At 35.1% G+C, this 15,732-nt stretch overlaps 1 protein-coding gene across 4 annotated transcripts in view; it reads left to right on the top strand.

Moving 5' to 3' along the window:
• The window catches only part of mrtfab (myocardin related transcription factor Ab), a 48,573-nt gene that overhangs the window by 17,544 nt on the left and 15,297 nt on the right, over positions 1–15,732 (top strand). The window contains exon 1 of one of the 4 annotated variants that reach the window (XM_073828204.1): positions 13,639–14,017. The exons of 2 other annotated variants lie outside the window; for them this stretch is intronic. In XM_073828204.1, the coding sequence (XP_073684305.1) occupies positions 13,891–14,017 (127 nt within the window). In that variant the 5' untranslated portion in view covers positions 13,639–13,890. Of the gene's footprint in view, positions 1–13,638; positions 14,018–15,732 lie in introns of those variants that run through there. One more of the 4 variants, XM_073828206.1, reaches the window with a different exon arrangement.

Here is a 15,732-nt window from a genome sequence, read left to right as displayed (position 1 = left end):
CTCCAGAGTGCCAAAGCACACTAACTCGTACTACTTACTTACACTCTTTTTCATACTTTTAAGTGAAATTCCCCAGAATTAAAGACTATATACACTCTAAAAAATAAAGGTGCTTCGCGATGCCATAGAAGAACCTTTTTGTCTAAATGGTTCCATAAAGAACCTTTAACATCTCAAGAACCTTTCTGTTTCACAAAAGGTTCTTTATGGTGAAAGAAGGTTTTTCAGATTATAAAAAGGTAGAGGCAAGAAAATGGTTCTTTAAAGAACCTTTGACTGAATGGTTCTTCGTGGAACCAAAAATGGTTCTTCTATGGCATCGCTTGAAGAACCTTTAAAGCACCTTTTTTTTAAGAGTGTAGAAACAGATATGTTAAGAGCCCACCCTGGACTTACTCCAGCTGTAAGGGGAGGGATGTGTCTATGATGGATAGGAGTTCTTCCTCTCTCTGTTGTTAAAACCAGCTGTTTTCTCCCTGAGGTCTGGCAGTGGAGCTCAGAGCCTTGAAGAAAAGAACAAACTCCTTTTGCCTTTTGGGACAGAATGTCTGGGTCAACAAGACCAGGAAACATACAGAGTTACCATGTTTGATGCCATATTATAAATCAGAACCTGGATAAGGAGGTTTGACAGAGTCCTGGCAAAAGTCAGCGTAAGGAGTGATTGATTATCTGTGAGGGCCCACTCCTCCAGATAGAGGTGCCTTGATGTGAGATATTGGGTAAAAAACAGTTATGTGGAATTTTTGTGGCTTCAGTACCAGTCGCTGTGAGATACTAACTAACATTGATTTTTAAGTGCAACTGATGGATCAAAGCTCTCAGGTTGTTTTCAGTCCCACTGCCATAGTTAATTTTGGCTAACAAGTGATTTTAGACAGTTCTGTAAAAATGTATGATTTGCATGTCAAATTGCATCATTATTGCTTTCCAGAGCCTAGTTACTCTGCTGTGGGTTTTGCGCTGACTGTCTCTGGGTTGCTCTGTGGTTTTCTATGTTATGTAACATTTTAGGACTGCTTGCCAAGTTTGACTCCAGCATGCTTACACAGGCCCTGAACATAACAGGATGGAGGGAGGAAAAGAGAGGTGTTGCTTTGCATTGAGTAGACACGACTCACAGCTGGCCTTAATCCTCCAGCAGCCTCTTGGTACATCTGGGCATCTTCTATCTTGCCTACTAACAGGTCAGGTGAATCATAACATTGGAAAACAAGCCATGCTTACCGTGGTGATGAGGATGATAAAATGAAAACAAGGCTGACACCAGGATGAATGGGTATTCCAGGAACAAGGAAGCTTCCTAGAATTCTCTGGCTTAGTTGTTAAGAAAGAAACATGTACTTGCAGGCACAGACATGGCCTTTGGTAATAAAGTGGCCTTTATAAGATTACATCAGTTTAGCTGCTTTGATTTATTTGATTTGCTCAAGTACAGTATGCCAGAACCAATAATGCACTCATGTCCCTTAGCTATGAAAAGTGCTTTGTCAGCTAGACATCCACTGTGCTGTTTGCGTATTCCAATGCACCACATCTGCGTAGCAAACCCAATGTATCTCACTGATTTCACACAAATACATATACACTACCAGTCAAAAGTTTTTGAACAGTAAGATTTTTAATGTTTTTTAAAGAAGTCTTTTCTGCTCACCAAGCCTGCATTTATTTGATCCAAAGTACAACAAAACAGTTACATTTTTAAATATTTGTGCTATTTAAAATAACTGTTTCTGTTTGAATGTATTGTAAAATGTGATTTATTCCTATGATTTCAAAGCTGTATTTTTAGTGTCATTGCTCCAGTCGCATTATCCTTCAGAAATGATTCTAATATTCTGATTTGCTGCTCAAAAAACATTCATTGTTGTTATTTTGTTGAAAACAGCTGAGTAGATTTTTCAGGTTTCTTGGATGACAAGAAAGTTTAGAAGAATAGCATTTATTTGAAATAGAAATCTTTTGTAACATTATAAATGTCTTGATCATCACTTTTGAGCAATTTAAAGCACTCTTGTTAAATAAAAGTATTAATTTCTATGATTTATTTCAACCTCAAAAAGCTTTTTGACAAGCTTTTGAATGGTATAGTGTATAATGTTACAAAAGCTTTTTATTTCAGATAAATGCTGATCTTGTGGATCTCTCTATTCATCAAGGAATTCTGAAAAAATTACTCAACTGTTTTAAATATTCATGATAATTATAATAAAAATTAATCTTTTTAAACAGCAAATGAGCATATTAGAATGATTTCTGAAGGATCATGTGACACTAAAGACTGAAGTAATGTAGAAATGAATGCTGAAAATGTAGCTTTGATCACAGGAATAAATTACATTTTGAAATATATTCAAATAAAAAACAGTTCATTTAAATAGTAAAAATATTTCAGAATTTTACTGTTTTTGCTGTACTTTGGATCAAATAAATGCAGGCTTGGTAAGCAGAAGAGACTGCTTTAAAAAAACATTCAAAATCTTACTGTTCAAAAACTTTTGACTGGTAGTGTAATGTATACATAAACTTTATTAAAATTAAAGCAAACTAAATCTTTAATTAAAATAGAATTCAATGACAGACTGAAGATTAGAGTAATGGCTGCTGAAAATTCTGATTTGGCTAATAAATTGCATTAAAATTACAGTTTTAAATTTGAAATTTGAATCTTCTTTTTTTTTTAAATTGTAATATTTTACAATATTATTTTTACTGTATTTTTAATAAAGAGACTTGGGAAAAAGCATAAGTGATATTGATCCTATAAATGTGTATCACTTAGTTGTATTGTTTATGTTGAAGCTTCTGGACATAAACACAGGAACATGAGGAACCACTCCTATCAATTGCTTTTGTGTGTTCTTGCAATACCAGCTTTCTGACTGAATTGATAGCATCCACTGACTCATTCACATATCAACGGTTGTAAATTGATTGCACATGATTATAAACAAAGAGAACCTTTTGTCACTGACCAAATTGTATCATGGTGAAGTCTTTCAGTGTAATTTCCAACTGATAATGTGTTCAGAATTTGGTGAATGTTGCTTTGATTCTCATTAATTCCCTGTGGAAGTAACAAAAACAGTACAAGTAGTTTGTCAGATTGTGTTAGGATAAAGTGACACATTTAGAAATGATACAGAAGTTAATGATCAGTGTGACATAACTTAGCGACTCTCCCATAACAGGCTAACAAGTCGTGACAGGCCAGGTTTTAATACTCAGGCGGTACTGCAGTGATTTTTCAAGTTTCAAAGAATGTGCATTGTTTCATGGCAATTATTTAAATGTCGTCTCTAATGTCACAACAAATCAACAAAAGCAACCGTGTCCTAACCAGGCACACTGTGACAAATTTACAGCAGCAAACAGTTTCTCCACACTCAGTGTGAAATTTTTACATTACATTTTTGTTTTTCATTTCTGCTTTTTAATTTCAGTTTTGTTGTTATTATTCTTTCAATTTATTTTATTGTGCAGATATGTTTTATTGTTTCACTTCTGGTTATGACATGGTGCATCGTTTAGCCCTATAAAGCATGACGTGAAATAATAGTTGGAAAAAGTGTCATATTTCATGCTTTAGGCTTTTATGGCTCACATAGCATGATACAGAAGAATATGAAGCTTATACCCAAAGAACAACAACAACAAAAAATCTAATTTTTTTTAGAGGGACAAACTGAGCAGAAGTATGCAATTTGGTGCAGTTGCAGATATTGTGACTTATCTCGCAATTCTGACTTTCTTTTTCCTCAGTATTGCGTGATACAAACTCAGAATAGCGAAAAATGTTAGAATTGCGAGAAATAAACTAGCAATTGTGAGAAAATGTCAGTCTTTTTTTCCCTCAGAATTGGCCATCATAACTCGCAACCGTAAGAAAAAATTTTAGAATTGCGGATTTATATCTTGCAATAGTTTATATATAATAGTTTATATACCACAATTTAGACTTTTATACCATGCAATTCTGAGATAAAAAGTCTGAACTGCAAGATACAAACTCGCAATTGCGAGGAAAAACTCAAAATTTGAACTTTTTTCTTAGAATTGCTACTTTATATCTCATAATTCTGACTTTATAACACGTAATTGCGAGTTAAGTAAGAATGGTAAAATATGAACTCGCAAATCCGCGATTCCAGAACTGTAAATGAATATCTCACAATAGCAAGTTTATATACCGCAATTCATACTTTATAACTCAGAATTGTACATTTATATCACGCAAACTCGCAATTGCGAGAAAAAACAAGAATTCTTAGAATTGCAAATTTATTTTTCACACTTCTGATTAAACAAGCAATTGCGAGTTAGGTTGAATTGAAAATTTATATCTCGCAGTAGCGTGTTTATATATTCAGACTTTATACCTCACAATTGCGACTTTATAAATCATACAGTTGAGGAAAAAAAGTCTGAATTGTGAGATATAAACTCGCAATACTGAGAAAATTTCAGTCTTTTTCCCTCATAATTGGACATTATAATTCACAACTGCTAAAAAAAAGTCCAGAATTGCACATTTATATCTCACAATAGCGTTCTGACTGTATACCTCACAATTGCGACTTTATAAATCATGCAATTGAGGAAAAAAAAGATATAAACTTGCAATTTTGCGCTTTTTACAATTGCGAGCAATTCTGACTTTTTAAACTTGCAATTCTGAGAAAATATTAGTCTTTTTCTTCTCTCAGAATTGGACATTCTAACTCACAACTGCAAGGAAAAAAATCCAGAACTGTGAATGTATATCTTGCAATAGCAAGTTTATATACTGCAATTCAGACTTTATAACTTGAAATTGTGAGTTTATATCATGCAAACTTGCAATTCAAAACTCAGTATTGCTAAATATAAACAAGCAATTCCGATTTTTTCTTAAAATTGCTAATTTATATCTCACAATTCTGACTTTATAGTACGCAATTGCAAGTTAAGTAGGAATTGTGAAGTATAAACTCGCAATACTGAGAAAATGTCTTTTTTCCCCCAACATAATTGGACTTTAAAATTTGCAACTGCAAGAAAAAATCCAGAGTTGCGAATTTATTCAGAATTTATACCTCGCAATTGCGAGTTTATGTAATGCAATTCTGAGAAAAAAAGTCAGGATTACAAGATATAAACTCGCAATTTGCGAGAAAAAACTCTGAATTGCAAGATTTAAAGTCGCAGTTCTGAAAAAAAGTCTCATAATAGCGATTTATGAGGTATAAAGTCACAATTCTGAGCATATATCAGTCTTTTTTCCCCTCAGAATTGAACATTATAGCTTGCAACTGCGAGGAAAAAATTCAGAGTAGCTAATTTATCACAATAGCGAGTTCATATACCGCAATGCAGACTTTATAGCTTTCATAACAGTTCTGAGAAAATATCAGTTTTTTCCACTCAGAATTGGACATTATACCTTGCAACTGTTGCATTTCACAATTCTGACTTTATTTCTTGCAATTGTTTATATCTCTGCAAATGCGAGTTTTTGTCTTAAAGGAACACTCCACTTTTTTTGGAAATAGGCTCATTCTCCAACTCCTCTTGAGTTAATAAGTTGAGTTTTACCATTTTTGAATCCATTCAGCCGTTCTCCTGTTCTGGCGATATCACTTTTAGCATAGCTTAGCATAGATCATTGAATCCTATTAGACCAATATAGCATCGCATTCAAAAATGACCAACGAGTTTCGATATTTGTCCTATTTAAAACTTGACTCTTCTGTAGTTATATCGTGTAGTAAGACCGGTGGAAATGTAAAGCTGCGATTTTCTAGGCCGATAAGATTAGGAACTACACTCCCATTCCGGTGTAATAGTCAAGGAAGTTTGCTGCTGTAATATCGACTATTACACCGGAATGGGAGTGTAGTTCCTAATTTTATCGGCCTAGAAAATCGCAGCTTTACATTTTCTGCTAGTCTTAGTACTAGGGTTGTCACGATACCATAAAAATGACTTACGATACTATACCAGCTGAAGTATCACGATACCAAGTAGTATCACGATACCATGCAGTATTCTGTTATTTTAAAATTCAAATCTACAAAATGAATAAAAAAATTCATGAATAAAAAGATGTAAATGAAAACAGGCAAGATTTTTCTCTGAATACTTCACTAATGTGAATAAATGACTGGCTATTGTTATCCATGAAATCATGTCAACAAAAGTCATCTGAGCACTGCACAGAAGCTTCATAGAGTGACATTTAGATGTGGTATTTATGCATTTAGACTGTACTTATAATTGCATAAATAATGATATAAGATAAATGTTTTAAATACAAAACTCTGAATATAGAAATATGTTGGAAAAGAATGGAACATGACGGGAAACTTAAAACCGCCGGCAGATGGCAGCAGTGTTCATGATTGAATCACTGAGTTGTTCAAACGATTCTTTCAAAACGGCTGAATCATTCAGGGGTGAATCAAATGACTTGTTTTTATGAATGGCTTAGTGAATCAGTGATTCGCCCAAACTAACGCGAATTCAGATTCGAACACAGAAACGAAACTAAAACATCTTGCTCGTGTCTTATTGCTGAACTGTCACGGGCATTTTTGCTGCCATATCTTAAAATGTCCAATTTATATATATATAATGATTGATAAGAACCAAGGTCAAAACCACTATGTTAATGAATGGAATTGCATTCGTGATCGCAAAGATGCTTCCAGAAACAAATTATTACACATGTTCTAAAAGTGGGCAAATGAATAAAAATACGAAAATTCTGTCTAGTAAAATATTTTGATGTTTAATAATTGATTCTTGGGCTGATATTTTTTAAATAACATTAGACAGTCGTCTGAATCAGACCCTCTCTTCTGAAACTGCAGCGTGAACAAGGACGTGCGCGTGCAGCTTCTCATTTCAAACTGAACTGAAGCATGGTGAAACACTGAATAGCATAAAGCCTATACACCGCTTGTACTACACAAAGCACAGCAGAAAGACATTTTGGCAGTCAACTTGTAATGTTTCTGCTGGCGTGCATGAACGTTTTAAACAGTGTTCCTGCCGTGCATACAACATATCTTATGGTGCTACCGTTTGGACGATACTACCGTTTCAAAAATGCAATGGCACCGCGGGTATTTGTAAGCTTTAGTATCGCGATACTACCGTAGTACCGGTATACCGTGCAACCCTTCTTAGTACACGATATAACTACAGAAAAGTCAAGTTTTAATTAGGACAAATATCGAAACTCGTTGGTCTTTTTTGAACGCAATGCTATATTGGTCTCATAGGATTCAATGATCTATGCTAAAAGTGATATCACCAGAACAGGAGAACGGCTGAATGGATTTCAAAGCGGTAAAACTCAACTTATTAACTCGGGGGGAGTATAAAAAGTAGAGTGTTCCTTTAAGTCTGAGAAAAAGCCAGAATTCTGAAATATAAACTCGCAATTGAGAGAAAAAAGTCAGTATTTTGAGATAAAAAGTCACAATTGCCTTTTTGTTTTCTTTATTCAGTGGTGGAAACGGGCTTCCATAAAATGCTCCTCAGAAGCCTGATGCAGAACTTTTGACCCTCACATTTTACAGTGATTTTTGCTTCAGTCCGGTAGTGTTGATTTTTAAATATCACTAATGATTTAGAGTCTTATCTTTTTACTTTTATAACAATCTAGTTTTGCAGCATAAGGACATGTACCATGACCTGAAGAAAGGTGTTTTTAGAATTACTAAATGGCTGTTTACTTGCTAAAAAAAACCCATATAAACCATCAATCTGATGAAAGAAGGCATGTCATGTTTGTGTATCACATATTACACAGTAGGCTTTACAGGGTTAAAGCAGCTCTAAGGAAACTCTGTGGAATAGAACAAATTGTCATTTGTTATATCTATAACAGCAGGATGGAACATCATGTGAGAATGTTAAACGCAATCAAAACAAGAGTCATGATTTGCAGAGATGCTGGAAAGTAGGGTAGGAGGTGGAGAGGCTTGGATGAAATGAGTTCAGGAGGCTGTTATGTAACAAGCTCACAAAAACAGCAGAGCTTGGACGCAAACTTCTCTTTTTCACTCGTTCCTCCCATAACCTCATTTGCTGAGCTCAATCTAACGTCCCTTCTGCACTTCAACAGCTTATATTACTCGCGTCAGGCAGTTGGCCTAATTTTCTGTATACTCTGTTTCTCATTCCTTCAGATTTTCACTCATTTGAAAACTTGTTAGTGAAGTCCAATTTGAATCGAACTAAGGGGATTAGTTGTATAATCCTGTTTTGTGCGTCTGGCTCTCGTGTGGATAATATTTCGATGACTTTATGGCAGTGCAATGCCATGTGTCATTGTAGAAATATAGACAGCATGAAAACTAGTCTGCTAGGGCCTGTTTTTCTGGCTAGTGCTGGAAATGAAGTAACAGTGATGGTGTTTTTCAGAGGGTGATTGAAAGCAGAAAGGAAAAAAGCAGGAGAAAAGTGTGTTTTAATGTGGTGCAGATATCTAACCAAGATTGTTTACAGTGCTTAAAGAACTTTTTGAAAGTTAAGGCCTGGAAAACCCTTGAAAATGTTTAATTTTGTTAATAAGCGAATATCTTTTTACACAAAATTCACGCAATTCAAAAAGAGGATTGAAGTAGAGATGAACCACATCAATTGAGTCATTTACGCTGGAACCGCTCCGATTGATTCAAACTCGTGACTTTGATTATTCATTTCAAGCAATTGACTAGCAAAAATGAGATCAAATAAAAGAACCATTCATTTTCAATTTCAACATCACTTGTAATGATTTTAAAAAGCATGTAGTGATGGGTGAAATGGAGCTTTTCGAAATTCCGAACAATTGCGTTGCAAAATGATTCACTTTTTCGAAACGCTCCAATCAGATCGCAAATCATTTGTATCAGATCAGGACTTTAAATCACGTATCACAAATCATTTGCTTTAGATCGGAACAGGCTCCTGACTCATTTTGCAAATTGAATGATTCAAATCGAATGATCAAGGGAATCGCTAATCCTTTGCTTTTGTTCAGCACTTTGGAGCAGGTTAGCAAATCTTTTGCTTTAGGTCGGAACGGGTTCCTGAATCATTTCGCAAATTGAATGATTTGAATCAAATGATCGCATGGATCACAAATCTTTTGTTTAGTTCGGAACTTCGAAGCGGGTTCGCAAATCTTTTGCTTTAGATCGGAACGGGTTCCTGAATCATTTTGCAAATTGAATGATTCAAATCAAATGATTCGTAATCTGTGCCCGAGTCCTGATCTGAAATGATGGTTTGCAAATCATTATTCAGATCGGGACTTCAGAGTGTGGATCGCAAATCTTTTGCTTTAGTTTGGAACTTTGGAGCGGGTTCGCAAATCTTTCGCTTTAGATCGGGACTTCAGTACAGGTTTGTGAATCATTTGTTTCATATCAGGATTTCGTAGTGATTTTGCAAATCTTTTTTTTTTTTCTTCTTAAACAGTAGAAAACATCAAACCATTAAGGCAGTACAGTTATAAAAACAAAACAAAAGAAAAAAGAAAGTACTATAGTAAAAGTGTAGCATACTTTGTAATAATTTAGTAGCAATACTTTGCATGTGCTTATTTTTGCCTTTTTTATTAGTATATTTTTTATTTATCTGTTTCTATTTTTTAGAATTTGAAAAAAGACATAAATGAGATCTCTGATGGAGGTCCTTGAAAATCAAAAAAGCACTGCTTGAAAAGTCCTTGAAAGTCATGGAATTTCATTTTCCAGTATATGTATGATCCCTGCCTGATGGTAAAAAGAAGAGAACAACGTAGAATGCAGTTGAAAACAAACCATTTTGAGATACAGAAATGTTTCTCATGACTTTAAATATATATTTCAAAATAATTAGTGGTTGTTATGGAACAAGCTCATATTAAGTTAAACCTAAAATAATGCTGTAAATATAAAAGCGGATGTGGCAGCTCAGTTTGGTACTCCACCCTAAGTTAACCTTGCCCAATAAAGATCAGCCAGCAATGATTCTGACAGGTTTATTTGCATTGCTTGTAATAAAACTACATGTCATTAGTCATTTGGGTGTTTTTGATCTGTCCGAGAGCCTGGTGGACTATGACTGGATTATTTGATAATTGATAAAGATGGTGTTTTGTTCTTTATGGCGACTTATGAGCCATAGGCTGGCAGTAGACTCTCTCTGTGGTCATTTGGCACTTCGCAGTGCTGGGCCCTTGTGGATAGTGACAGCATGAGCGGCAACTGCTCCAACAAGTGATGATGACAGCGATGAGCTCGTGGGCTAAAAGCAGATCACGGTAATGTTTTTGTCTCTGGGGAGTTTGTGGTCTTCATTTCCCTATAATATGGAAAAGATTAGATGACTGTTTACATTAGCATATTCAATCTGAACGCACACAGGTCTTCTTAAAGTAATAGTTTAACACAAAAATGACATCATTTAGTCACCTTAATCATTCCAAACCTGTTTGACTTACTTTCTTCTGTGAATCACAGAATTAAATATTCAATTTTTTTTGGTCCAGTGTTATTTTGGACTCTCCAAAAACAGTTGATTAGTTCATATAGTCATACAATTTAGATCAACATGTTTGTGAGTAAATTACAGAATTTTCATATTTGAGTGAGCTGTTTCTTTAAGTGATTAGCATTCACTTTATCCATATTTTCAGTCACCATCCTTTAGTGTTTTGCTTTGTGGAATTCTGTTTTTGTGTGTGTTTCATGTTTGTGAAAATGTGTGTGAGTCATGTTTGCAAGAGCTGTAGCGCTGGGATAGCAGTGGGTAACCCTATCCAGTGCCTGCACAGGTGATACTGAGCTGAATATAGAGCCTTTTGGCCAGCTGGCCTTACTATTTAAAACTGAGAGAGGACCCAGGTGGGGGGGCGTGGGATGAGGGGGTTCGCCAGCAGTCCAACATGTGCGATGTATGTGAGCCTGTCAAGTCCTGACAGGCAAACTCCTCCTGTACATTATCTGCCAATAAGAAAGGAAAGGTCAAAGGAGACCTACATTCTTTCTGTGACCTCCTTCCTTCCACTCTCTCTGCTCATGTCACTGGGACTCCCGAGAGCTGTGCATGACACCATTTCTGAGAGCGATGTGAGAGTTTTTCATATTAAATGTGTTGGCTTGTTAACATAACAAAAAAAAATTCGTTTTTTTTTATTTGCAGTCAATTTTTACACTTCTTGTGCATGTGAAAAACACGATTAGAAGATGAACGTATTATAAAAGATCTAACAAGAACAAAGATTTTTTTGTCTGTATATAAATGAAAGTGTTACTGATTATGAAAACTGTTTTTTTTAATAAAATAAAAAGTAGCACTAACAATTGGAAGAACCCATATATATATACTTTGTTTTAAATTACTTTTGGCCTATGTAATTCTTAAAAATATGATACAAAATGTATGTATTATTATAGTATTACTGTTCAAAAATGTTTATTATGTATATAATTAAAAATATATACACTGCCGTTCAAAAGTTTTGGAACTGTAAGATATTTTTGTTTTTAAAGACATATCTTAGGTTCATCAAGGCATTTATTTGGTCTAAAAATGCAGAAAAAAAACAGCAATGTTGTAAAATATTATTACAGTTTAAAATAATGTTTTTTTTTATTTTAATATACTTTAAAATATATTTTATTCCTTTGATACAAAGCTGAATTTTCAGCATCATTACTTCAGTCTTCAGTGTCATATGATCCTTTAGAAATCATTCTAACATGCGGATTATTATTATTGTCATCAATGTTTGAAACAGTTGTGCTGCTTAATATTTTTTGGAACATGTGATTCTTTTTTTTTTCAGATTTATTTGATGAATAAAAAGTATTTCATTCAAATATTTTATAAAACAGAATTTATTCGCAATAAAATAAATAGACATTTTCTTACAATATAAGTCTTTACTATCACTATTTTATCATATTAACACATCCTTGCTGAATTGAAGTATTAATTTCTATAAATAAAAGTAGGAATAAAAATGTACTGGCCCCAAATTTTTAAACTGTGGCTTATATTCTTACAAAAGATTTCTATTTTAAATAAATGCTGTTTTTTTTTTTTTTAACTTTTCATTCATCAAAGAATCCTAAAAAATGTATCACAGATTCCAAAAAAATATTAAGCAGCACAACTGTTTCCAACATAGATAATAAATCAGCATATTAGAATGATTTCTGAAGGATTATGTGACAATGAAGACTGTAATGATGCTGAAAATTCAGCTTTGCGTCACAGGAATAAATTATATTTTAAAGGTTGTATCAGCGATTTCTAGCCTAAAACATAAAGTGTCAATTTCAGCTCACCTTTCTTCACGATCCGCTCGCTGCCTGCCCCATAAATTGTCTGTGAAAAAAACGCGTCTCTCTGGTCAGCCTAGGGTCCGAGATATGCCAAAAAAACAATCGACGCTGTTAACTATTCCACAGATAAACAAACAGCGTTCCAACCAATCAGCGTCAGGGGTTTGGTGTTGTGGACTTTCCTACTGGTGCAGGGATGTGAGGGAGGCGGAGCGAAAGTCCACAACACCAAACCCCTGACGCTGATTGGTTGGAACACTGTTTGTTTATGTGTGGAAAGGTTGGTAGTGCCGATTGTTTTTTTGGCATATCTCGGACCCTAGGCTGACCAGAGAGACGCGTTTTTTTCACAGACAATTTATGGGGCAGGCAGCGAGCGGATCGTGATGAAAGGTGAGCTGAATTTGACACTTTATGTTTCAGGCTAGAAATCGCTGATACAACCTTTAATGTATATTAAAAAATAGAAAGCAATTATTTTACATCGTAATAATATTTTACAATATAATTTTTTTTCCTGTATTTTTTTATCAAATAAAAGCAGCCGTGATGAGCATAAGAAACTTATTTTTAAAACATAAAAAATCTTACTGATCCAAAACATTTGAACAGTAAAAACATAAAAAAATACTTAGCAAGGATGCATTAACTTGATCAAAAGTAGCAAAAATACTTTTACATTGTTGCAAAACTCATATTTCAAAATAAATGCTTTTTCTTTTTGCTGTTTTTTAACAAAGAATACTAAAAATAATTGTTGTTTTCAACTTTTATAATAGGAAATGTTACTTCAATTCAAAATCTGCATATTAGCGTGATTTCTGAAGGATCATGTGATGCTAAAGACTGGAGTAATGATGCTGAAAATTCAGCTTTATTATGACACAAATAAATTACATTTGAAAGTGCATTAAAACAGAAAACAGCTATTTAAATTTATAATAATAATTCACAAAATTACTGTTTTTACTGTATTTCTAATCAAATAAATAGCCTTGGTGAGCATAAGTCTTTTTTAAAAGCATAGAAAGTGTACCTACCCCGAACTTTTGAATGCTAGTGTGTTATATATATATATATATATATATATATATATACAGCATATATATGCTGTCCTAATGAACCAGTGAAAAAGAGCTGAGGGAGTGAATGGGGGTCTGCCAGATTGTAGCGCGTAAACGAGAGGCAACAGCTGAGCCGAAGCAAGCAGTCATTGGCACTCAGCAGACCCTCCTCTCTGTTTGAGAGCGAGAGACGCGCTGTTCTGTGAATGTCTTCTGCTGAGTCCAGAGCAGGCTCTGTGCTCTGTCGTCCTCACCTATGTGCTTCAGCTTCATTTTCTGCCTCTGCGTGACGCAGCTGCAGAGCCTCTGCATCCACCTTTGAGGACAAAACCGAGGATCAGATTTTGGATGAGGAAGAAGCTGTCTGTTCTCAAATTCTGTGATTTGAAGCGCTGTAAATACCGTTGTTGTGGACTAACATACCTGCTACGGAATTCTTTGCATTTTCCTCACTTTGGACCACCAATGGAATATCAGTTTTGAGTTTTTTGAGATTTGCAGAGACACTGGATTCAAATATGTTGGACACAAACCACTGCCTTCACATTGATGCTTCCTCTTTTGAGGATCAACCCATCCGAAATGAAGATAAGATGTCTGTGGGTTTGGACTCTGACAAACATGCATATCATAACCTCAAAGAAGGTGGGCATTTTATGCTTTTATAGAGTATTAATAAGCAACCCTCCAGATGTGCACCTTAATATGTTTAATTTAGCTTCATTAGCGTTTATCCTAAGTCTTAACGTGTCAGATCTGATTATTCTAGTGTCTTAGTGGTGAGATCACCCTAGCTGCTCGTGCAGAGCCAAGAGCGAGCACCGGTTGACCCGTAAACCGTGCCAGGTCTGGGGGCTTTGAGGACAGTCAGCAAAAGGCGTGTTTAATTAAGACCCCAGACACACAAGCTCATGGATTAACCCAGTTGTCTGTATGATTCGATTCTTTCAACTCCCTTTTGTTTCAAGATGTTGACGCCACACTTTCCAGGTCTCCCACGGAATTTTCCAGCCTGGCGAAGAGAAGATGCTGAGAGTGTTGGCATTTCAAAGTGTCTGATTGATTTACAGTATCAGGCCAGGTTCTCGGAGAGGTGCGAGAGGTCTTGTGTTTCTCCTTCAGTGGGTACAAAAATAGTGCAGAGTAGCTCTAAGGAGTGGGTGGTCAAAAACAACTGTTAAGATGAAGCGGGAATAGGATGACTTTAGAACAAATAGCGAAACTTTTTGTATTCAATTTGCAAGTGAGAACCAGAGTGGGTGTTTTGGGATTTTACAGGAACTTGTGACAAAAAGGGGTCGTGATTTAAAAGTGCAGGACTCACATCCTCACAGCTGTTCACCAAATGATGCTGTTGAAGAACCATTCTGGGTTTCCCAAAGAACCTTTCAATGCACAGTTCCTAAAAGAACCATTTTAATACTCTAAGAGCCTTCCTCCACTATAAAGAACCTTTTGTACAATGGAAAGTTTCCATGGATGTTCAAAGCAGCGAATTTTACTTGCCTGATAGGACAACTAAGGAGCACCACAATTTTTGCGAGAATAATTTTTTGCTTTTGGTGAAAACGGCAATTGATAATGGATAATGTATTGACAGTAACAAGGTCACACCAGTTGAGGATCACGCAGCCTGTCTGTGTGTCTGTGGAGAACTCAACACAAATGAACACAACTGCACACAGAAGAAACATACTTTGGTAAAAATTTAGTTTTTATATAACATAGCCTAGCAACATGACACGACCAAGAGAGTGCAGTTTTCCCTGAAAACCATGATTGCAAATTTGAAATTGATTTTATACAATAGTTCAAACGAGTTGTTAATATACATTTTAGTACAATATTGTCAGTGCTGACACTTTTTGCTCAATTTGGTTAATGAAAATAGTTCAAAACAAAGACAGCAGAACACTCTCGTATCTCTGAGCAGCATACAGCTGTGTTTGGTTACTAAATGATTCTGCGTTTCTGAATTAATCATTTGAGTCAATTCAGCGGTCCGTTCATAAAGACACACACTTGCTTCATTCTTGAATGAATCAGCCGTCTGAATGAATTGTTTGAAGGCATGACTCAATGATTCATTCATTAAGCGTCACTTACTGCCACCTATTGGTGGTTTACTTTCGTATTTAAAAGTAGCTTATTTTTGCATTCTCATATTTTTATATTAAAATAACCTGATTTTAAACCCCAGGCTCATAACACTATTTATACTGTTGCAATTTTGCAATGTAAATGCTTTCATGCTACATTGTAGCTTCAATAAATGTGTATCTAAATGCCACTTCAGCTGCTTCGGTTTCTTCTGCAGTGGAAAGATTGGGCTTTTGTTAATACCGATTTCATTTGATTGG

The sequence above is a fragment of the Garra rufa genome, chromosome 22 (genome assembly GCF_049309525.1).
Source record: "Garra rufa chromosome 22, GarRuf1.0, whole genome shotgun sequence".
Taxonomy (NCBI): domain Eukaryota; kingdom Metazoa; phylum Chordata; class Actinopteri; order Cypriniformes; family Cyprinidae; genus Garra; species Garra rufa.
This window is presented reverse-complemented; position numbering and strand designations above follow the sequence as displayed.